We start from the raw sequence: 23,309 nt of genomic DNA, 5'->3' as shown, positions 1-23,309 counted from the left end.
CAAAGAGCATTCTTTCCATCACTGGAAACACTTAAGCACAGGCTGAACAGTTGAGGGAAGCTGAACTACTGCAATGACTGGGTATCTTCTAACTCTTAAGACTGGTCATGCAACTTAGGCTGGACAACTCCATTTCAGGGGAGGTCAGTGACTCACACTGAAGCTAACCCCTTAATCTAGTACTCAATTCCCTGTGTGATGGTCTTTCATCCCTGACTGGCCAGTCCCAGCCCATTCCCAGGAGAGAGAACTAGATAACAAAGCCAAGGAACACATGAGGCTCTGGGCCCAAACAACTGTACATTGTTTATTGAGAACACCCGTAGATGGGAAGGAGGAATGCCCTGTACCGCATCGTGGCCACCACTGACTGGGAGCCAGGCCCAGAGAGCACTGGCAGAGCTGGGGGTGGGCTTCCCATGACACACTGACCATCTCGGAGGGTGGGAGGAATGAGAGGACTAGGCCTAAGACCCTGGTGCCATGCTACAAATGGGGACTGATTGGCCTTTGCCTTTCAAAAACAGAGGGTATGGGTATGCGGACTACCAGAAAAAAATAGGAACTCTTGATTTTTTTAAAAGGTCCTCCTGTACATAACAAGACAGCATCTGCTCTCCAGGGCCCGAGACTGGCAGCGGGGGCCTCAGGCAGGCAGGCAGGCTGAAGGCCTCCAGGGAAGATCAGTGGTTTGGCTGAGACAGTCAGCTGCACAAAACTGGCCAGTCACGAGCACCCAGCAAAACTTCATCCATGCTCTGGCAGGACAGGAAAGCACCCGGCCCCTTGGGAATATACAAATATTTACCATATTCTCTTTGCTTGTTACAAAAACAGTTAAGAAAGCTTACAGCAGATTATTTACAAACAGTATCCTGGGATATGATGAAGGCAGAGGTGGGCTGGCTTGGAGGATGGGATCTGTGGAGGCAGAGGAGCCACAGCAGCCCAGAGGGTCCCAGGCTGGGCCTTCTCCCCAGGCTTCAGGCTCTGCAAGGCACTGGACTCTGCTACTGAGAAGGGGGCTTAATTCTTCTTGTGGAGAAACTTCATTTTGTTGCCTGTGGGCCAGAGAGGACAAGAGAGAATGTTCAGTGTTATCCCTTCCAACCTCCACTCCCTCTCCTCCTTGTAGCCCTAACCCTGTCAGTGGGAGAGGAAGGATTAGGAAGACTGGATTATAGCTGTGATCTGATCCAGGGTAGTGAAAACACGTGAGAGCTCTAATTAGGACACCGGTATTAATCACTGTGTGGTTTTACGCAAGCCACTTAACCTCTTTGGTCTCAATTTCTCTTTAAACAGAAACATGCTATGATTCTCTGATCTGGCCGGCTGTGCACCCTGCAGGGAGGGGTGCATTTTGCAGGAAGGGCACTCGCACTGCTGTGTCTGCAGACCTGTTATGGTCTAGAGGAAAGCTCAATGGCTCTAATGGCCTTCATATTCACTCAGGAAGGAGTGCAAACAGAAAGACTTGATGTATGTGGGAACCTGGGATTCCTCTTTGTAATGCAATATGGTAAATACAGCCTGCCCTCTGTATCCATGAGTTCAGCGTCCATGGGTTCCATGTTTATAGATTCAACCAACTGGAGATCAAGAATATTTGGGGGAAAAAATGGATGGTGGTGTCTGTACTGAACATATATAGACTTTTTTTTTCCTCGTCATTATTCCCTAAACAATACAGTATAATATCTATTTATAGCTGGGCACGGTGGCTAACGCCTGTAATCCCAACACTTTGGGAGGTCAACACTTTGGGAGGAGTATTACTTGAGCCTAGGAGTTTGAGACCAGCCTGGGCAACATAGCAAGACATCATCTCTACAAAACAAATTTTAAAAATAGCCAGGTGTAATGGCATATGCCTGTAGTCCCAGCTACTCAGGAGGTAGAGGAGGGAGGATCACATAAGGCCAGAAGTTTGAGGCTGCAGTGAGCTAGGATTGCACCACTGCACTCAAGCCTGAGTGACAGAGCCAGACCTTGCCTCTAAAATAAAATAAATAAAATATAAAATAAATAAAATAAAATAAAACAATTTATATTATATTAGGTATTATAAGTAATCTAAAGATGATGTAAAGTATATGGGAAGATGTGCACAGGTTATATGCAAATACTATGCCATTTTATAGAAGGGACTTGAGCATCTGTGGATTTTGGTATCCTTGGGTATCCTGGAACCAATCCCCCACAGGTATTGAAGAACGACTACTGTGCAAAATGCCCTTGGAATTCTGGCTGAGAACCTTCTAGTCACTATGGGATGTCTACATCCTGTTCTGTCTGCAGCCCCAGTATAACACATGGTGACACTGATTTAAAGTATTTGGGGACACAAATCCCCCAGCCCCTTCCTTCTTGCTGAACATCTATCTCATCAGTAACAAGGCTACTTACCCAAACCTCGGAGAAACTTATTCATTCCACTCTGCTCAGTGTCTGGGAGTTCTTCTAAGTACTGCTCCACTCGCTGCTCAAAAAGGCCTGGGTAAAAGAAACAGGCACAGGGAAGAGAACAGTCATTGGAGGAAGGGAAGGAGAGGCCTACATGAAGGGAACCATGGAGCACAGATGCCAAAAAAGGAGAAAGAAAACATCTGGGATGATAATTTGTAGGAGCATCTTACTAGAATTCGGGATGGCTCATCAAAGCGATCATTAGTGACATCTTGCCGGGGTTTGCTGCTGCCACCCTGCCTCCCCATGCACATTCCCAAGCTGCACTAGGGTGAGGAGGCTGCTTCTCAGTTCAGAGCTGCCCCAAGTGGACATCTCTAGCTTCCTTCAGACAACTCTACCATGTTGTTCCAAAAAGGTTGTTATACTAAATGGATAGTATTAGAGGACAGAAGAAATACTAACCCTGAAGTTAAACAGAAAAATTGTGATGAGATGAAAAAGCCCTAGAATGAGCTGATGAAATAGCAAAAAACGAGATAACCATCTGCCTTAAACGAAGACTGCCACCAACCTGCGACAGCTGGCCCAACGCTCTCTAAGGGAATTCCCAACCCCTGGGTTCTCAGAACCCCCAAAATTGCTCAGTCTGCTCCTTTTCTCTGGATAGAAGGGCTTTCTCCTATCCTTCTCTTTGAGGAGGGGGTGGGCAACCAATGGCATGCTGCTCCTATGTGGAGATGAGTCCTACCTCTAGCCATGTGGCTTAGCTTGTGCACAGCCTTTTGATGGCATTTACTGGGACAGGAGGAGAAGAATGCTACCTTGGAAGTTTCTAACAGAGGTAAAGGGATGTTAAGAGGCCTGGCCCTAACTGATGTCCAGGAGCTTCCATCATAGTGCCTGGTTCTTCAGCCCTGCTGTGGGTGAAAAAATTAGAGAAGAGAGCTGATAACTAAGCCTTACCCTTTGCCCGACACTTTCTTAGCTCCCTGTCTTGGATGAAGCCAGCAAACATCTGAGACTCCATAAAAACCTCAAGAAAGCGGCGGATGCTTTTGGAGGCCACAGATTTGCGGAAGGCCTCTCGCTGAAAGGCCCTCTCTCCCTTCTCACTCTGTGTCAGAAAGAGGGAGTAGTGCCCAACGGTCTCCACAAAGAACCGGATAAACACCTCCGACACCAGCCCATTGAGGGTATTACATTCTGGAAGGGAAAAGAAAATCTTTGAGGTTCAGGTCAAGAGCCTGCAAAGCCTTCCTCAATCTTCTGGTGTAGTCTTCCTCTCCCCAACAAGACTTCCAGCCAGTACCACTCTTCTGTTCTGGAAGCTCTTTTTGAGACCGAGTTTCACTCTTGTTGCCCAAGTTAGAGTGCAATGGCACCATCTCGGCTCATTGCAACCTCCGCCTCCCGGGTTCAAGCAATTCTACTGCCTCAGCCTCCCAAGTAGCTGGGATTACAGGTGCACTTCTTGTATTTTTAGTAGAGATGGGGTTTCACCATGTTAGCCAGGCTGGTCTCGAACTCCTGACCTCAGGTGATCCACCCGCCTTGGCCTCCCAAAGTGCTGAGATTACAGGCGTGAGCCACCACGCCCAGCCTCTGGAAGCTTGCTTTCTTGTGCTCATGGCCTTGTAACCAGCCTACGAGCTGCAGAAGGCCAGAAACTATGTTCTGAACATGGAAGTTGAAACATAATTGCTAGATGAATTAAAGTAGAAACAAGAGCACCACCTTCATCATATCCCTCACCCTAAGTGATTTTTCTGGCTTCCAAGGAAGAGGAAGTGCCTTTCATCTCCTGCAATGGCTTGAGGCAAGGCCTCAGAAGGAGGAATAATTAGTTTTCTGTCAGCAGAAAGTATCTTTGGGGTTGCCACATGTCCTTGGGTTTTCCTTCCTAAACTACCTGGGGTAGAAAAGATGCTAGAGTGAGACCAAGGTCCTCATCAGCCAGAAAGGGTTTGGTGTGCAGAGGTAGAGTTCTGGCCCTATGGGGCCCTGACCCAGAGCAGAGGGAACCTGGAGCAGAGCTGACCGTGCCCAGGCACTATTCTCACCATCGTCGGAGTCGCTGTCAGAGTCCTGGGAGATCAGCTCATTCTTCCTCTCCAGAGCCTGCTCCAGAGCTGCCTGCAACTTCCTAGGTAACAACGTGTCCTCGTCGTCCATCTGCAGGAGAAAGAAAGCACAGTGACAATCATAGCTGACACTGAGCACTTACTATGTGCTAAGACCTGTTAGAAGAGCTTGAGTAGATAATCTCATTTATCTCTCCCAGTAACCCCCATAACTATCATCAACCTCATTTTAAGATGATGAACTGAAGCACAGAAAGGTTAAGAAACTTGCCCAAGATTACAGAGATTAAAAGTGGTAGAGGGTCAGGCGCAGTGGCTCACGCCAGTAATCCCAACACTTTGGGAGGCTGAGCGGGAGGATCACTTGAGCCCAGGAGGGAGTTAGAGACCAGCCTGGGCAACTTAGCAGGTCCCTCTATCTGCAAAACACACACAAAAAAACAATTAGTCAAGTATGGTGACATGCACCTGTACTCCCAGCTACTTAGGAGGCTGACATGGGGAGGATCACCTGAGCCCAGGGAGGTTGAGGCTGCAGTGTCATGACTGTACCACCGCACTCCAGCCTGGATGACAGTGAGACCCTGTCTCCAAAAAAAAAAAAAAAAAAAGGTGGTAGAGCCAGTGTGGTATTCACTGGCCTTTGTGACCAGGACCAGCCAGGGGTTCCTGATTAGGTCTCCCCAATTCCTCCATCTTCAGCTCCAGGTAGGAGGCACAGTTGGCTTGGGGCAGGGGGGCTATGGCCAGCCTGTGTCTCAGGAATGAAGTTAGACTGTTGTTTCGTCTCTATACTCTGTTTCTGTGTCCACATCACTATGCCTGGTACCCAGGGAGTCCTCAGCTCCGTCATTGGTGTGTAACAGACAATAAGTACACTTCCATGGGGACAGCACTGGGTTGTGCTCCTTTGTAGAGAGCCAGGAGGATTTCCACGACTAACAAAGGCTTTTTGTAGTTGACAACAATGATTGCAAACCTGTACGTTACACAACAATCTATAGTTATTTGTGTAACCCCCAGCAAACATTTCAAGGCAGGTGTTGTCACCACCTCTGCTTTAGAGCTCAGAAGAATTTAGAGGCCTAAGACCATGTGGCTCAAAGGGGGCAAAGTCCAGTGGCCAAGTCTGTGGACTCCCAGGCCGTGTTCTTCAAATTCCCACGCTGCCTTCTAGAAGCTCATGATGTCACTGGAAAGGCAGACCCTGCTAAGGTCAAGGATTCCAAGACCAGCTTCTCCCCACCCTTGACTAGTCTGTGAGTAGTATGGAACCCAGAGAGCTCAACAAACAGGTTGTGAAGGTTGAGTAGTGTGTGTGATGGTGCAGGGTGCTCAGGAGCCCGACTCTAGCAAGCACCCACCCTCTTACCTGTCGGATGAATCGGTCAGATCCCAGATTCACCATCAGCGCCTGAGAAAAGGAGTCATTAGCAGAGTGGCTCAGGGCATGAGTCCCGCAATGCCCTCTGCCAGGCCTCCAGACCTCCCAGGTTCCCAGGGTCAGATAACAGGAAGTACTCCAGCCGGGGACAGACCTCCCAGGGAGAAAGGATAAGAGCCTGGTAAAGAGGCCGAGGGGCCACAAGTAAGATCCCAGCACCTGCTTCCCCCTCCACCCTTCCCCGCAGCTGGTTCCCCTGGTGGCCCACCTCCTCCACAGGCAGCTCCTTCAGTTTGGGGAGGGAGCTGGAGAGCAGGCCAACCAGGAAGGGGGTGGGACAGCAGACGATGTCAATCATGGAGGCCGGGAGGACAGGAATGAAGGTGTGCTGCCAGGAGAAAGGGTAGAGCAAGGCCACCACCGCATGGGAGCAGCTGGAGAGGGTACTGATGGGCAGACAGAGAGAGAGAGAGCACCTGAGCCCAGACCCAGGACCTTAGAGCTCGCTGGAGGCTCAGGACAGCCTTTGATCCTAAACCTCCCAGTGCAACAAAAATGCTAATGGGGCTCAGGGACCCTGCAGACTGGTGAAGTCTCCACTTTCCCATTGCGTAGCACCTCAAAGACAACAACGCTACTCTCTTAGAGAAATGTACCTGCAAACAGCCAGGAAAGTATGCAGCAACCCGCAGGACAGTCATCTGACAAAGATCTGGAAAAGGGCTATCTCGGGTTTAGGGGGCACATCAGTGGGCCCGTGGCTGAGGAGGCAGGAGGTTTTGTGAACCCCTAGGGCCAGTGAATGCAGATTCTGGGTACCCTCTCCCACCCCACATCAGAACTAGGCAAGAGGGACAAAGAACTTGTGGAAAACCTAAAACATCAGCAACGGATCATGAGCTGGCTGGACCTACCCCTCCCCTCTCCAGCCAGAGGCAGACCCCAGGCAGAACAGGAAGGACATCTTTTCCAAGACCCCAAATTGGCAGAACTTGAATACCCAGCCAGGCCAAGAAAAAGACCTTGGGATCCTCCCTCCCAGAATGGTCCTGGAATGTGCTCAAAGGCAGCTGCAACCACAGGAACAATAGCTGTATTCACAGCCCCATGGGAGCTGGGCTGGGGGGGCAGGGTGGCAAAGAGGAAGCTCAGCCCTGAATTAGAGGGTAGAACCTTCAGGAAAAGAAACCTTATGGTCCAGGCTCTCTTGGGGCCACTAAGGTCAGGCCAGGCCAGGGCACCAAAGCTGGGCAGTCAGGGGCTTTGTTGGCTGACAATGACCATGGCTGGCACACAGGAGGGGCCTCTTGGGGCTGCTGTACCCAGCTCATTCCAGCTGTTGGGCTAGATTTCTTCACAAGGGCCTGATGGGCCCACAAAACACCTAGAACTGTGAGACACAGAAGCACTGAGGCTGTGATGGGAACAAGTGAGGGGCAGTTTTCCTTTCTAAACCCTGGTGCTCTATGGAAAACTCAGCAGCTCTGGTTTTTCTTCCTCCTTTCTTCTCCTGGGCTGAGGATGGGCCTGCATTCCTGCCCCTATGAAGGCAATCGGGAGTTCATTTCTCGGGCTCCTCTCAACTGCTCCCTCATACATACGAAAGGAAATACCCCAGGGATTCAGGACTTATTTGAGGACAAACCAGAATGGGGATTTTCCTTCACTGCCCTCCTCTGAGCACCTGACATTAAGGTGGCTTAATCAATGTCCAAATGACCACTCTAGAGAAACCACTGCTTGGGATGGATTCTTTGACCAAAACAATATGTAACATGTTGCCAATAACCCATCCTATTGTTGTAGGACTTATTAAGAAATTATTTTACGCAGAGAGGAAAAGTTTTTGTTTCCTTTTTTAAAAAAAATTTTTAAGGCTGGAGTGCAGTGGCACAATCTCCGCTCACTGCAACCTCCACCTCCTGGATTCAAACAATTCTCCTGCCCCAGCCTCCTGAGTAGCTGGGACTACAGGCCCAGCTAATACAGGGTTTCACCATGTTGGCCAGGAGAGTCTTGATCTCTTGAACTTGTGATCTGCCTGCCTGGGCCTCCCAAAGTGCTGGGATTACAGGCCTGAGCCACTGCACGTTGCCTTTAAAGCAGCTCAAAAACGTTTCTTGCCTAGAAAGCAAGCCCCGGCTCTTACAGCCAGGCAGGCAACCTTTGATATGCAAATGCAGACCATTAGAAATTGGGTCCACCCAACATGGCAATTCCCACCGTTGTCCTCTTGCCCTTGCCCCTACAGGTACCTAGCAGCATGGCTGCCCCGCATATTCCCACGTGTGTAGAACATCAGGTGCCCTACATTCACATATTAAAAGGCTAGGATGGGAGGGCCAGCTTCCGGGGGCTACGTGAATGACATGCCCGGTCAAACCAATCCCCTAAGCCCTATGCAAATCAAACACCGCCTCCTCCAGCCTTCTTATAAAACTGGCTGGTATCCACAGCACTTGGGGTTCCCTCTCTCGGCTTTGGAGCGTCTCTCCCTCTGTCTCTGTACTTTCTTCTCCTTTCTGCCTTTCTTCTTTCCTTCTTGCCTATTAAACTCTCCGCTCCTTAAAACCACTCCACGTGTGTCGTGTCGGTGTCATTTTATCTAAACCAGCATAAGAACCAAAAACCCTAGTGTTCCTCCACTCATCGGAGCCGTATCACTGTCCCTTGCCTGTGTCACCCCCCAACCACCACTGACATAAAACTTTTTTCTTTTTTAAACCTTGGCTGTCTAGAAGAGCTCCGACTTCTTACTTCCTAAACTGCCTCACGTCCAGTGACCATCACTTCTGCCACCCCTCCCATGGCCACCACCAGACCTTCTCGACACCTCTACCTCTAAAATCATAAATGCCAGCATTTCAGACCAAGACCTGTGACCCATCCAGCTCTTATTTTACTCCTCCTAAAGCAGCTCCGCCACTTCCCTGGCACCTCCAGGCCTTGCACATCGTCTGTTTCCCGGTGTGGGCTGGCCAGCCTTCCTCACTCACTCTCCTCTTTCCACCTCAGTGCCCCCACCGCATCCTTCTCCCCAGCTCTCCCAGTGCCTAGCCCTGGGCCACTGCAGTTGCCTTCTCCAGGGGACACCCTCCACAGGACCCTCGCTGGCTGGCTCAGCATTCTTAACACTGTCCCCGGTCAGTGCTCTTGCCCCTTCCTCACAGCGGCTCTTTCCTCAAACTCAGCATCCCATTGAGATGGCTTTGCCTCCCCCTCCAGAAGAAACGCAACCATCCGCCAAAAATCTCAATTTCTTAACCTTTCCCCTTTACATATCCCGGCACCTGCACAGTCTTGGCTGTTGCAAAGGAAGAAATGTCCCTCCCTCTCCCCTCAGGCCAAGCCCTCCACAGGGTTCTCAATCCTGCCATCTGTGTGCTCCCAAACCCTGCTCCCTCACCCACACAGGGGTGCTACCTTTCCACCTAGTCTTTCATCTCCCTACGCAAGCCCCACTCCAGCATCAGTCTCCAGTGTATGCTTAGGCTCCTAAACACTTGCTGATTCGCTTCTGGGCGTGCCTTCCCCCCTCCCTTCTTCTTCCTTGCCCGGCTGGGCCCTACCTGAGCTTATCTGCCACAAAAATGACCCGGCGCTCCAGCAGCAGCGAGGCAAAGATTCGGATGAGCTGGCGCACACTGAGGCAGGTAAAAAGGCACTCAAAGTCCACGTGCTCCAGCCTTGAGTCCATGGGCCGCCGCAGCTCTAACACCTGCAGGAGAGCGATGGGAAAGTGGGCCGGGGCCAGCCAAGTGGGTGCTGCCCTCCGGCCCTCCACGGAGCAACTGGAGGCTGCTTTCCCCTTCCAACCTGCTCTTTTCCAGGTCTCTCGTCTACCCTGCCATGCAGTAAACCCCTCTTCTCCATCCCTCAGACTACAGCTCTGCTCTTGTAGCACTCGAACACCCAGCCTGTGGGCAAGAGGGCTGCCTGTGAAAGCGGGGAAGGCTCCAGAAGGAAGGAGTTGAGGGACCATCCATCGGGACCTCAGGAAGAGAGGAGAGCTGACTGCTCTTAGAGATAGGGAGAAGAAGGGAACCACACAGCCACATCTCTAGGGTCCTCCTGCCCGCCTCCCCAGACAAAGGTCTAAGCCCCCAATGCTGACTAGACCCCACTGCTCTCCAGGCATCTCCGCATCCCAGGACTCTAATCCCAGCATTGCCTCTGGAAAGGCAATGCTGGGGTCCTTGTTGCCCTGTCCCCCTCCCTTTCCTGCAGAAAGAGTTTCGTTCCAGAAGCTGTTTGTCCTGCTATCCTGGCCTTTATCTCCATCACCCTAAGTCCCGTGCCAGGCACAAGGAAAACACAAGCAAAGGGCTGGCCATTCTGCAACCTTGCCAGGAAGCAGGACTGACTTATCAGGGCCAGGCCTAGCCCTCTTTCCTCCAAAGGCTGCTCCCAAGGTGAGCGCCATAGCTCAGAGAGCCACTTCTCTGGGGGAGTCACAGGGGTGAAAGGTAGTGAGTGACCCCAGCGGTGAGGGCAGGAGGAAGTGCTGACGCTCAGGCCATGCCAAAGCAGCTGTCCCTGGGGTTTGCCTGGCCTCATCCTTGGTCCCACAGCATGTGTGTGCAGCATAGATGTGCAGGCCTTCTGAAAACTAGGGTGAGAAACCAGTTCTCTCTCATTGCCCTATGGCATCAAAGGTAATGCTTTACAAGGAGTTTTTATACCCACATCATCTCATTTGTTCCTCAGAGTCTAAGCAAGTGAAGGAGTTCTAACTCCTAACTCAGCATCCATCCTTCTGGGCCCCAGAGAAGCAGCAAAATAGGCACAAGGCATGGTAACGGTCTGTGTCCACTGTCTCTCCCGCCTGATGGTGTACTCCCAGAAGGCCCAGTGATCCGCCAGATGCTGGGTACACCCCAAATGGTCAGTGAATGTGGGCTTACGGAAAGAAGTACCACAATGATGCCAGAGCCCTTTATACCTGCTCCAGGCCCTGTCCCCGCCCCAAAATTCGCAAGCTCCCTGCACGCAGCCCAACAGGCTCTGCTCTCTAGCACCCAGCCCCAGTCCCTACTGTCTCTGGGGCCCAACCCTCCCCCTTCCCCCAGGGATTGAGAATTCACACAGGCTGCTCCCACTCCCGGCCTTGTTCCATGCATCCCTGCCTTCAAGGAGATCAAGCCCAGGGGGCTGAAGGAGCCAAGCAGTTACAGCCTAGGAATCCAGTGTCAGGACAGAGGCAGATGTGACCAACATCTGCACAGGGACAGGCAGGACATCTAGAAGGGCAGCCAAGCTCATGTGGGTGGGGAGAGGTCAGGGAAGCCTCTCAGAGCACAAGGTACTTGACTCCCCAAAGAGAAAAGAAGAAAAGTGTCTTCTAGACAAAAGGAAGTAGGGTTGAGGGAACAATAAGTATCAAGTCAGAAGACGAGAGCCCAGTGAGGTGGCCACAGCCAGACCATGAAGAGCTCCCAGGCATGATGCTGGGCTATAAGGGAAGGGTCACCTATTCTGTGCCCCACAGCCACCACGAAGCCTAAAGTTCCTCTAAATGAAGGGAAGAAAAGAGGCGAGGAGAAAGCCCTCAAGCTAGGATTTGCCACTGCTCAGCAAGCCTGGTATACTTTTTTGGTCAGTCCCTCTCCCACTCTCTACAACTAATTTATTTATTCTTCCCTCTCCTAGAACCCAACATCCACCTCTTACTCTCAAAGGATGACCTTTTCTATTTTGACATATATATTTTTTGAGATGGAGTCTCGCTTTGTCGCCCAGGCTGGAGTGCAGTGGCGCAATCTTGGCTCACTGCAACCTTCACCTCCCGGGTTCAAGAGATTCTCCTGCCTCAGCCTCCCGAGTGGCTGGGATTACAGGCGTGTACCACCACACCTGGCAATTTTTTTTTTTTTGTATTTTTGGAAGAGACGGGGTTTCAACATGTTGGCCAGGGAGTCTCGAACTCCTGACCTCAAGTGATCCCCCCGCCTCAGCCTCCCAACATGCTAGGATTACAAGCATATGAGCCATGGTGCCTGGTCTGACCTTTTCCACTTTGAGAAAATCAAAGCCATCAGATGAGAATCCAAAATCTACTAAGCCACTCCCTCCTCTCCTAATAAATGCCAAGCCTTCCATGGAGCCTAACACCCACATCTTCTCAGTACACTCTGCTAGCCCCTCCTCCTCCTGCAGCTCAAACCTCTTCCTCTGGCAGCCATTCCCACCAGCATACAAACAACCATCCCTAACAAGCTTCCCTAGTTCCACATTTCAATTGCTGCCCTCTTCCCTATTTCTCTCCACAGCCATGCAATCTTGAGAATATGTCTACACAGGCTGTTTCCACTTCCTCACACCCCTCACTTCTCAACTCACTCCAGCCCAACTTCTGGGCCCCTGCACTTGTCAAAGATCTTGCCACACCTCATCCTGACCTCTTGGTGGTTCCTGATCCGGATCACAGCTTCCTTTTTGAGGTGCTCCTGAGCTGCAGCCCTCTCCTGGGTGTTCCTCTCCTGCAGGGCCTCTGCATGTTGGGGTTCCCCAGGACTGAGGAGGACCCATACTGGGCTCTCTTCTCTTCCCTATTTACACTCTTTGCTACTAAATATCTTCTTTTGGAGGTCTCATGGGCATCTCAAACTTGACATGTACACATTTGGACTCTTCCTCTTCCTCCTCATTACCTGCTTCTCCTTCACGAGCTCCCATCTCAGTACGTGGCTCCATCATCTACCCTGGGGCTCCAGCCAGAAAACTGGGAGTCAGCCTTACAGTCTCTGTAACAACTACTCCCTATTTCCAGTCAAACACAAAGTGCTATTGGTCCTAATTCTAAAATCCATCTACTTCCCTTCCCCTGTTCTACCACATCTTAATCCAAAGCTGCCATCATCTCTTGCCTGTAGTGCCGCAACAGTATCCCTGCTGGTCTCCCTGTTTTCACTCCAACCATTATCTACATGGCAGCCACAGTGGGCTTTGAATACATGTATCAGCTGGCCACAGGTGGCTCATGCCTGTAGTCCCTACGCTTTGGGAGGCGGAGGTGGGAGGACTGCTTGAGTCCAGGAGTTCAAGACCAGCGTGGGCAACAGGGTGAAACCCTGTCTCTATAGAAAATACAAAAGTCAGCTGGGTTTGGTGGTGCACGCCTGTAGTCCCAGCTACTCAGGAGGCTGAAGTGGGAGGATCGCTTGAGCCCAGGAGGGTGAGGCTGCAGTGAGCCGTTGATAGCACCACTACACTCCAGCACCACTGCACAATATGGGTGGCAGAGTGAGACCCTGTCTCAAAAAAATAAAATGAAATGAAAACATATATCAGATCTTATCATACCCCTGCTTTAGATGAAACCCCCAAATCCTTAACTTGGCCTAGCAGGGACGTCGTGATTGGGTTCTTGCCTGCCAACCCACCCCTCTACCCCACCCTGTCAACCCTCTGACCAGCATATGCACTTGCCCAACTTTTGCCTTTGCAGATGCTGGTTCCTCTACTTGGAATAATCTTCTCCTGTTCATATCCTTCTCTTTCCGTCTCCCTCCTCCTGCTTCATTTAGTTGCCCCCACTCACCACTTAGGTCTCTGGTAAAGTGTTACTTTCTCAGAGGAGACCTTCCCTGGCCCCTTATTTAAAGCAGACTCCCCTGTTCCACACTCTCATAAGGTCCTGTGCTTTCACTTGGCTTGTAACACATTTAGGAATTATCTATTTATATGTAAAGTGTTTATTATAATAGTATCTCCCACTAGACTACAAACTTCATGAGGACAGAGCCGCGTCCCTCTACCTCTGACTCTGCTCTGAGGTCTGGCGCAATCCCTGATTGTGAGATGGCACACATTCAGTAACTGTTCAATGAATGAACAAAAGGAAGGCAGGTGGAATGCAGTTTAGTCCAAATAGGTCAGGGAAGGCCCCTGGGAGGAACAGAGGGCTGGACAACATGTACATTCCTATTGTTTGCTGTTTTGGTCCCTAGTGATGGGGTACACTGACATGGTTGAGCAAGGAGGGGCTGTGCTCTGCACCCCCCGAAGACTATGACCTTGGCTAGCATGGTCCTCCTGCCACCCCAGCCTGTAGCCCGAGAGAAGAGGGTGCAGAAATCCCTACCTCATTGCCAGCACCTGGCAGGAATGTCTTCACTTTGATGGTCTTCCCTGGGGCTGGGAAGGGCGACTCCATGAGACTTCTCATGAAAGGATAGACCAATGCAGCGGAGATCCCACGCCGGCGCTCCACCTCATCTAAGACCTGTGCCCGCCGCCAGCAGCCCAAAGAGGAAGGGTGTTAGGGCACTGCCCTTCCCCCCTCCTGGCAGAGAAGAGGGCAGCCAAGCATCTGACCAGGCTAGCCCAGAAGCTGGGAGACGGGAAGGCGGTCTTGCCAGGATCTGCACACACTACCCTTCCCGTTTTCCTTGGCACTCAGTGACTCCTCTGTGCCCTAACTGGCCTTGCTTCAGTCCCCAAGAGTGGAATAGCTGGGCAAAGGAAATACCACCCAAGAGTCAGCTCCCTGGGCGCTCCTGCTTCCCCAAGGACTCTGGCTCTGCCCAGGGCCCAGGGTGGGCTATGACAGGGGCAGACACTGCCAGCACAGGAGCTGGGGAAATGCCAGCCGGCTGGGTAGAGAACCAGGCTGGGGAATGGGAGGGTGTCAGAGAGCTCGCTGGTACTTGCTCCTGCATTCTATCTCCCGCTTGCTCAGAGTCACAGGTGGTTTTCTCATTGAAGCTGGCTGCAGATACTCCTGTGGGAGCTGTCAGCTGGGGGACAGGGAGGGAAGCCTGCCAGAGCCTCTTACCTTGGAAAACAAGCCGAAGCAGCCAAGGCGGCTGATGACACAGTACACCTCTGGCAACCGGGGCCCTTTCCCACTTGGCTGGGCCGGGACAAGGAGGAGGAGGAGAGAGACAGACACAGAGAATGCATGATTACCATTTCTGGCTCCTTTTCCTTGGGAACGGAGGAGTAAGAACTGCCCTTCTAGTGGAAGAAGACTCTAAGCCTCCTCTAAACCTCTCTGCAACCAGAGCCCTGAAGGAAAAGCCACCACTCTCAGGACAGGCCTCAGCTCTGCAGGGTCTCCCAGCACCAGGTACCAGGCTCCTGCCAGGCTCCACACAGGCTCCACCCTTCCTCCCAGGAGGACGCTGACAGGGGCTGGCAAAGGGCAAAGCAGTTTGGCAGAGGCTACAGGGTATCTGTGGATTCATATCCCTGAGGCTGGGACCCCAGCAGATGGGAAGGACTAGGGTACATCCTTAGGAGCAAGCCATTGTAGCTTTTTAGCCCCATAGGGCACATTCGGCATACCATTCCTTTTTTTGGTTCTTTTCTCCCTTTCTTGATCCACCTCCATTCTAAGAGAGCAAACTGAAAACAAGAGATGGGGGCTACTATTTATTGAACATTTGCTATACCTGACTCCTGGGCTTGGAACTTTACAAGAGATTTGTGAGAGAGGGATTATTATCCCCTTTATAGATGAGGCAACTGAGTTCAAAAAGATAAAGCCATTGCCTAAGGCCGCCTATCTAGAAGCTGTGGAGCCAGAAGTTTGCATTGGCCCTGTTTGGCTGTCTTACCCCTAAAGCCTGCTGCTTTCTGACAGGAAGGAAAGAAAACAAACACACTGGGTAGAGGTTTGCTATGGAGTAAAGGAGCAAAAGAAGAATGGGACTTAAAAGGTGGGCATGGCCGGGCGCAGTGGCTCACGCCTGTAATTCCAGCACTTTGGGAGGCCAAGGGAGGTGGATCACCTGAGTTTGGGAGTTGGAGACCAGCCTGACGAACATGGAGAAACCCCATCTCCACTAAAAATACAAAATTAGCCGATCATGGTGGCATGCGCCTGTAATCCCAGCTACTTAGGAGGCTAAGGCAGGAGAATCGCTTGAACCCAGGAGGTGGAGGTTGCAGTGAGCCGAGATCACACCATTGTACTTCCAGCCTGGGCAACAAGAGTGAAACTCTGTCTCAAAAAAAAAAAAAAAAAAAGGGTGGGTAGCTAAAGGGGAGACATGCACTGAGAGCTCCCAGGCCCGGAGCCCCCATGCAAGCTGCAGTGCCTTCTCCAGCAGGACTCACAGGCCTGGAGGGCCTGGCAAGTCCGAGTGGGGAGGGAGCAGAGCAGCAGGTGCTGGCCCCTCATGCAGGCTGCTAAGCAAATGCAGATGGGGCTATTTCAGTCTCCAAACCTGCTGGCCACACGTCACAGATCTAAAGAGAAGGCAGAATCTGTTTTTGTCCATATTAGGCCTGAAACTCACTCCTGTCTGTTTCCCTCTCCCCCGCCTCCCCTAAAGCCCCAAGTGATTAAATCAAGTATGTGGGATTTGGGTTAGAATCATTGTGTCCAATCTGCAGGAATGCCGAGCTAGTGCCAGCCCCCTTGGCAGAGACCCAGCCCAGGCCCTCTCTGAGCAGGCCAGGACAAACACGCTCTTCCCTGGGGGCAGCAGCCCCACTGCAAAGGAGCAGCTCTGCTCCATCTATGTTCCAGCAAAGGCAGCCTTCGCAATACTCCTTCCAAGCCTGGGAGGCCCAGGCGGCCAGAGGTATGCTGGCCTCTGCCTGGCTCACCACCTGGCATCACTCCTGTGCATATGCCCTTTGCCCCTCCATGGGCATTCTACCTCCCCACACCCCCTCTCCCCAGTCCATCCTCTGGGGGTGATCCAAGAGTACAAATTAGTGACAAATGACTTCCCTTCTGGTTCTGTATGACGTTGGGCAAGTCATTTTACCTCTGAGTTTTGACTTCCCAATCTATGGATCAGGGATAATAATAACCCATGGGCTATTGTGATCACTTTTTTAAAAAGACATACTTGAAGCATCTAGCTTGGAATGTGACAGGTTCTAAACAACATTTATTCCCTCTTATTCCCTTGGCCCTTCCCTCCTGTGTTGAAAGTCCAATCTCCTGTAACAGGCCATCTAAAGTTCCTCGAGAGGAAGATCCATGTTAAACTCATCTTTATATGCCCTTAGCACGTGCCTGACTCTCAATAGGTCAAGGCTTCTGATAAGGGATGATAAGTGTTTCTGAATGAATGAATGACTGGTCCCAAATCCTTCCTTCAGGACTCCTGCCCACTTCATCCACCCCTAGACTGGTATCTGGGGAGGCTTTCTCTTGCTAAGGCCTGGAAACCCCAAAACATTGTCAACAACCCAGTGCTCCAAGCTGGGAGTGCAGCAGGGGCCAGGCTCTGAGCCTCTACCTAATCTATTTCCCAGGACTAATGGGAAGGGAAATGGTGAGGGACTTCTCTTTACAAAATGGCTAACATTTTCAAAACCCAATCCCTTTCCCCTAGATTCAAGGTATCTCTCTCAGATTCCCAGAGAAGGTATGTCTCTGTCCCTGCCCAATCTCCAGCCCCACCACATCACAGACAGGCCTCCTCCCCACTACAGGCTGGCCAGGTATGAGGGTGAGGAAGGTTGTCCCTCACCTAATCTGATGCATATACACATACTGCTGGGGGCGATTCAATCCTGCAACCAGAGACCAGCAATCAGAGCCCATGATCCCAAGGGAAAATGACGAAAAAGTAGAGAAAAACTAAAAAGACATGAAAACCCACTCCCTCCCCTTATTCCAGATAATCTCCGATCCTAAGGCCCCCTCAGAAGCACCACTCTGAGCCCTGCTCTCCCAGGGTGGCCTCACCTGTGAAAGTGTGTGTGTTGGCAGGGGGTTCGGGGTGGCCTTAGGAAGCATAACATAGGATTTCATACAAGCTAAAATTGCAGAAGGGCGCGCACACACACACACAAACACACACACCCTGACCTATCCCCTGCCTGCCGGCCTGAGGACCGAATGGCCTCACTCACCAGTAAGCGCCTGCAGTAGCCAAAGCGTCTGCTGCCATCTTCCCCAGTCAGCATGAAAGAAAAGGTCTCACTGGAACAAAGAGAGGTCTGGCATCAGGGAGGTGTGAGAGGACCTAGGAAACAGCCCCCAGGAATAGGGACCGTCATTTTCAGGGTGGGGTGAAGGGCCAGGTTGCTGTAGGAGAGGATGAGACTAGAGCAGGCACTACTCAGGTGCCCACTGCTATGGGGGTAAAGAAGGCTATGCCCCTTCCTCCCTCAGGCCAGGCCAGGCCTCACCTGCTATACTCTGACACAGGGAGCCAGTCCTTGGCATCAGGGAAGCAAAACTGGGGAATGGCTTTGAGCCTTTCCTCTGCCTCTCGCATCTGCTTGGTGGGTCGGTCCAGCTGCAGGGAAGAAGGAACCAGGAGATGACATGGAACCTGAGGGCGGGTGGTGGTGGCTGAGAAGCCCTTCCTCCCCTGAGGGCCCTAGATGCCACTGACCAGCGGGCATGATCTCAGCAACCCTTGTCCCACTCCGAATTCTTAGAGCCCAGAGTCATCATTCATTCATTCAATAAATGCCAGCGGAGTGCTTTCTATATGGCATCTGACACGGTGCTATGCGCCAGGGCTCTTGGCTCTCAATGGAAAACAAAGGGGACAAGGTCCCCGACCTTGCACATTCTGGTCAGCAGAGTGAGATGGTCAACCACAACATCTCAGAGTGGGGCTTAAAAAAAAAAATAAGCAGGGTGGCCGGGCGCGGTGGTTCACGCCTGTTATCCCAGCACTTTGGGAGGCCGAGACGGGTGGATCACCTGAGGTTGGGAGTTCGAGACCAGCCTGACCAACATGGAGAAACCCCGTCGCTACTAAAAATACAAAATTAGCCAGGAGTGGTGGCGCATGCCTGTAATCCCAGCTACTTGGGAGGCTGAGGCAGGAGAATCGCTTGAACCCCGGAGGCAGAGGTTGCAGTGAGCCGAGATAGCGCCATTGCACTCCAGCCTCTGCAACAAGAGCAAAACTCTGTCTCAAATAAAAAAATAAATAAATAACAATAAGCAGGGTGATGTAACAGAGCAAGCTGGGCAGGGGAGGGGCTCCATGCAGGCGTCTGGACAGACCTCCTGAAAGAGGTCCTACTTGAGCAGAGCCTGAGAAATGAGAAGGAGCCAGCAGCCATGTGAAGAGCTGGAGAAAGCACATTCCTGGCAGAGGCAATGGCAGAGAGAGAGGGGCTGAGTGTGAGAGGAAGAAGAGGGAGGCCAGGCTGGCTGGTGACAAGCAGGGAAGGTGGAGTGAGAGACAGCCTGGTGGGAGAAGTGCGGAGTGACAGCTAGTGGGTGCAGAGTTTCTCTTTGGGGTGATAAAAATGTTCTAAAATTGATTGTGGTGATGATTGCACAATTCTGTGAATACACCCAAACACTGAACTGTATACATTAAGTGGGTGAACTGTATGGTATTCAATTGTTCTGGATTTTATTATAAGCACACTGAGAGGTTCTTTCTCAGTCCTCATCCTTTGAACAAGCACTGGCCCAAACCCACCCCCGCTGCAGCCCTGTCTTCCCTCCTGGCTGAGAGGAGGCAGGTTCAGGGCTGTGGCAGCTCGGTGAGGGCGTATGACGAACAAGATCTCTCTCCTTCCCCAGATAGGCTTGGCAGATAGAGGATGGAAGAGGGAGAATATGGGCAAGGTGGGGAGAGAGAGGGCCTCACCTTGGGAAACTGGTAGGAGACTTCGGGGAGGTAGGTGTTTCGCGATGGCTTCTTCTTGAGGGACACCACCACAAAGTACTCAAAAAGCTCCCGCTCCTGCCACTCCAGCAGCTCCAGCTCCAGCGTGCGATAGCTGGGGGCGCGCTTCAGCATCGACTGGATGTGGACCAGGCGCTGTGTGTGGGCTGGAGGCAGGTTGCACATCAGGGAACGGACCCTCACAGGCCTCATGTTAACTCCTCTACCCCTGGCTCAGGGCTCCATCGCTGTGGAGCACTTTTAAGTGCATGAGCCTAGTCTGATACCATCCCCAGGTCGCAGTGCAGGAGGACCGGCAGGCACAAGGTGCTGACCCCTGCACAAAGACTCTGCCCTGACACAGGAAGGTGCGGGCCTGGTCTTCCTGGAGCCTCTGGAGACTGAGCTGGGGCAGGAGGACTGCCGAGGCCAGGCAAACCCAGGGATGTATCTTGGCACCCACTCTGTCCCTGTACCAAAAGGACCAGAATACACAAACATCCACGAAGGCTTCATCCTTGGGTCCCTAGCAGGACTTGAGCCTTGTCCATGCTCCTACATCCAAAGTCCACTTGCCCATTTGCCTTGGGATGAGAGGATAATCATCCAGGAAGGCCTAGGCAGGGTTTCCCAGTAGAGAAAGCACAAAGATTTATCCAAGGACCCTGGAATGTGAAGGTTCCAGAACCTTTTCAGGCTCCTCTCTGGGGACAGGGGAGATGGGGGGCTGCAGGGCCTCCAGAGAAACAGTTTCCTCAGTCTACCGCACATTTCTTGCCAGAAGAGGTCCTTGTAATCTTCTGTACCCATCTCTGACCCTCCAGATCTACAATTTTTTTTTTTTGAGACAGAGTCTTGCTCTGTCGCCCAGGCTAGAGTGCAGTGGCATGATCTCAGCTCACTACAACCTCCACCTCCCGGGTTCAAGTGATTCTCCTGCCTCAGCCTCCCGAGTAGCTGGTATTACACGTGCCCGCCACCGTGCCTGACTAATTTTTGTATTATTTTAGTAGAGATGGGGTTTCACCATCTTAGCCAGGCTGGTCTCGAACTCCTGACCTCGTGATCTGCCCGCCTCGGCCTCCCGAAGTGCTGGGATTACAGGCATGAGCCACCGCACCCGGCCGAGATCTACAACATTTACCAGGCAAATCTAGCACCCAACTCCCATGGACAATGGCTTGGGACAGTTTGGGCAGGTCACCACCCTTACATTTGGCAAATGGAGACATCTGGATTTAACCTTGCAGGGCTGAGCTCACATGTCTATGAGGACAGACTTCCCTATGGCTCCCTGCTCTATTGTTCTGGTATCTGGCCTGTCTGTCGCCTCTCCACATCAGGCCGGTTAGGGACACTCGAACCACACATGCATTGGAAGGGAAGGCTGATTCCCTGCAGCCCTGCTGGGAGAGCTTCCGTACTCATGGGAGCTGTGCCTCACCTTTGAACCTGTCATCAGAGTCGCTCTCGCTCTCACTGTTTTCATCTGGAAAAGGAACAGCAGAGTACATACTTGCTGGACCTCACAGCCAATGTTTTTTGCTCCCCCACCACCCCAACTTTTCTCACAGGGGATGGATCTCTACCTTCTCTGGGCTACTCTGGGCCCATGATCAGGCATCTGCAGGCAGGGAGCTGAGTGGCCTGGGGCCAGGCTCCTTCAGAGCTCACACTGCAGTGCCAATCCTATATTCAAACCCATGAGGAAAGCTGAGGGACTGAGTTGGAGGCTGAGCTAGAAGAGGGGCCTACAGGCCTGGAACAGATGGACCCTGCCTCCAGGAGGTCAAGATTTGAAATGGGAAAGAGACCGCAATGCTCAGTGAGTCTGGCCTTTCCTTTTGCAGAAGCCGATTCCCACACCCACCTCCCTACTCAGGGCCTCACAGCCCAAAGTCTGAAGGAACCCATCCCAGACCTTTCTTCCCTGTCTGCTCCTCCCTCCTATGTGGCCAGTTCCTGGCAGGGCTCTACCCTCCACAGGTAAATTGATGCCTCTCCCATTCCTAACGCCCAAGGGCCCCAAACACCTGAATCAGCTCCGGCACCAAAGCCTACCTCTCAGTGATGCTGTTTCAATGCTGGACATAGACAACTTTTTTAATCTCTTCTTTCCTCTCTTGGCATTGTAGATGGAGTTAATTCTTTGGACAAGCTGGGTGAGAAAAGCAGGGTGGGTGAGGTAACCTTAACACCAGCTGCCCTACTTCCAAGAAGGCTGAGTAGGAGCCCATCCCTGCCCTTAATGGTACAAGCTTTCTGCATTGCACCCACTGGGTCCAGGACTGGTCTAACTGCAGAACTGACCTCAAGTGGTGACTCACCAGTGGCTCTCCATATACCTAGTCCCCCAGGAGTGGTCTCCTGCCCCAAGACAAGGACACTAAACTTAGCTCCCCAGAGGAAGGAACTGTGATCAAACTAGACAGGATGGTAGCTCCTGGGTCCCAAGAGTCATTGAACCAACTGAGACAAAGAGCTTCTGAGATGCAATAACAGGAACAAGGATTCTAGCCTTTCCCCTCTGGGCCATAACCTGGGGCCCCGACAGGAAGAAGCTAAATTCCCAATATACCCAAGCATTGTTTGCAGGCTAAAAATACCATCTGGCTAAATCCTGCTGCTTTGGGCTGGGGATTTGGGCCTGGCTGCCTATGTGTGAAAATCATTGCTGAAAATTCCTCAATGCTGAGAGTTATAGGAAGAACCCTTGTTTGAGTCCTAGGTCCTTGAAAGCCTGGAAATGCTTATGTGTGCAGATACCCCAAAATTCATACACCACACTTACTAATGGGGAACCTCGGCTAGCCTTTCCTTCCTCTAACATCTGAGCACCAAGGTCAGTTAATGCATCTTTATTGATAAGAAAGGGGAATTAATCAGATGAAAAAGAGGCCAGTGCACGGACCCAGAATTTATTCAAAGGGAATCGAGGAAGAAGTCCAGATTAGGGAAGGAAGGAAGCCAGGAAAGAGAGAGAAAGGCTGGCTGCCTGCCCGCCCACCTGCCCGGCTCCAGTGGGCTGCCTCTGGGGAGGGTACCTTGGGAATGCGGCGGGCCCGGCGGCTGGACAGCAGCTCACTGGTGGTGCTGAGGCTGTCTTCGTTGAGGCTGGAGGGTGAGGACGGCAGGCTCAGCTGAGCCAGCAGCAGCATGTCGTCATGGCTGTGCCTCTTGGGTAATCGTGGCAGCCGGTGGCTCTTCCTTTCTGACCAGTTCCCACTGCGCAGGGACTGGCTGTTGGGTTTCAGGGAAAGCTGGCATGGGGAAGAGGACATGCGAGAGGGGCTCGCCACAGAGACCTTGGCCAGTGCCTGTCTGCTGGGATGGGGACACAGAGGCCAAGGGCCGGCATCCCTGGCTCCTCGCAATCTTGCCCTGGAACTTCCATCCCTCTCTTAAGACTTTAGCTGCTAATCAGCCAGGTCAGGGATAGATTAGATACTTGCCTTCCCCAAAGGAAACTTCACTACTGCCAGCAAAAAATGAAAGCAGAGGCTAAAAATCCTGTGCTCTCATCTGAGTGGAAAAACAAGGCTAAGTGGGAATTTTGGGGGGTCCTCCTGAGCTTTGGGACAAGAATTGCTGGGCCTGGGTGATGGAACCAGTCTTCCAGACCTCTGCTCCCGAGCCAATCCTAAAAGGTTTCTGACAGCAGAGGCTATAACCTACTGGCCAGCCTGCTGGGCTAGGAGATCCTGCAGCCTGGCCCTCCTAACTGCTCCCATGGAGAACACAGGGGCTCTGGGCTCTGACCACCAAAGCTGGGCCAGGCAGGCCTCACTCTGAATTGGATCCCACACCCACAAGGCCCTGGCTGCCCTCTCCCCAGCCCTGATCTACTCTCTGCCTCTCTCCATGTGCACTGACCTCTTATCC

At 52.0% G+C, this 23,309-nt stretch overlaps 1 protein-coding gene across 15 annotated transcripts in view; it reads right to left on the bottom strand.

Annotated features, from left to right (window-relative positions):
- Positions 1–281: 281 nt before the first annotated feature.
- The window catches only part of DENND2B (DENN domain containing 2B), a 210,858-nt gene continuing 187,830 nt past the window's right edge, over positions 282–23,309 (bottom strand). For all 15 annotated transcript variants that reach the window (XM_063671943.1, XM_063671942.1, XM_063671946.1 and 12 more), the window contains 15 exons: positions 22,472–22,687; positions 21,489–21,585; positions 20,872–20,916; positions 19,410–19,594; positions 17,977–18,086; positions 17,698–17,767; positions 14,654–14,731; positions 13,961–14,101; positions 9,447–9,595; positions 6,146–6,323; positions 5,866–5,907; positions 4,473–4,584; positions 3,376–3,615; positions 2,410–2,496; positions 282–1,061 (listed from right to left, as the gene is read on the bottom strand). In XM_063671943.1, coding sequence (XP_063528013.1) covers positions 1,027–1,061; positions 2,410–2,496; positions 3,376–3,615; positions 4,473–4,584; positions 5,866–5,907; positions 6,146–6,323; positions 9,447–9,595; positions 13,961–14,101; positions 14,654–14,731; positions 17,698–17,767; positions 17,977–18,086; positions 19,410–19,594; positions 20,872–20,916; positions 21,489–21,585; positions 22,472–22,687 — 1,785 coding nt within the window. In that variant the 3' untranslated portion in view covers positions 282–1,026. The remainder of the gene's footprint in view (positions 1,062–2,409; positions 2,497–3,375; positions 3,616–4,472; positions 4,585–5,865; positions 5,908–6,145; positions 6,324–9,446; positions 9,596–13,960; positions 14,102–14,653; positions 14,732–17,697; positions 17,768–17,976; positions 18,087–19,409; positions 19,595–20,871; positions 20,917–21,488; positions 21,586–22,471; positions 22,688–23,309) is intronic.

The sequence above is a fragment of the Pongo pygmaeus genome, chromosome 9, assembly GCF_028885625.2.
Source record: "Pongo pygmaeus isolate AG05252 chromosome 9, NHGRI_mPonPyg2-v2.0_pri, whole genome shotgun sequence".
Taxonomy (NCBI): domain Eukaryota; kingdom Metazoa; phylum Chordata; class Mammalia; order Primates; family Hominidae; genus Pongo; species Pongo pygmaeus.
Note: the sequence above shows the minus strand (reverse complement) of the source record. Positions and strands in the feature narration are given on the sequence as shown.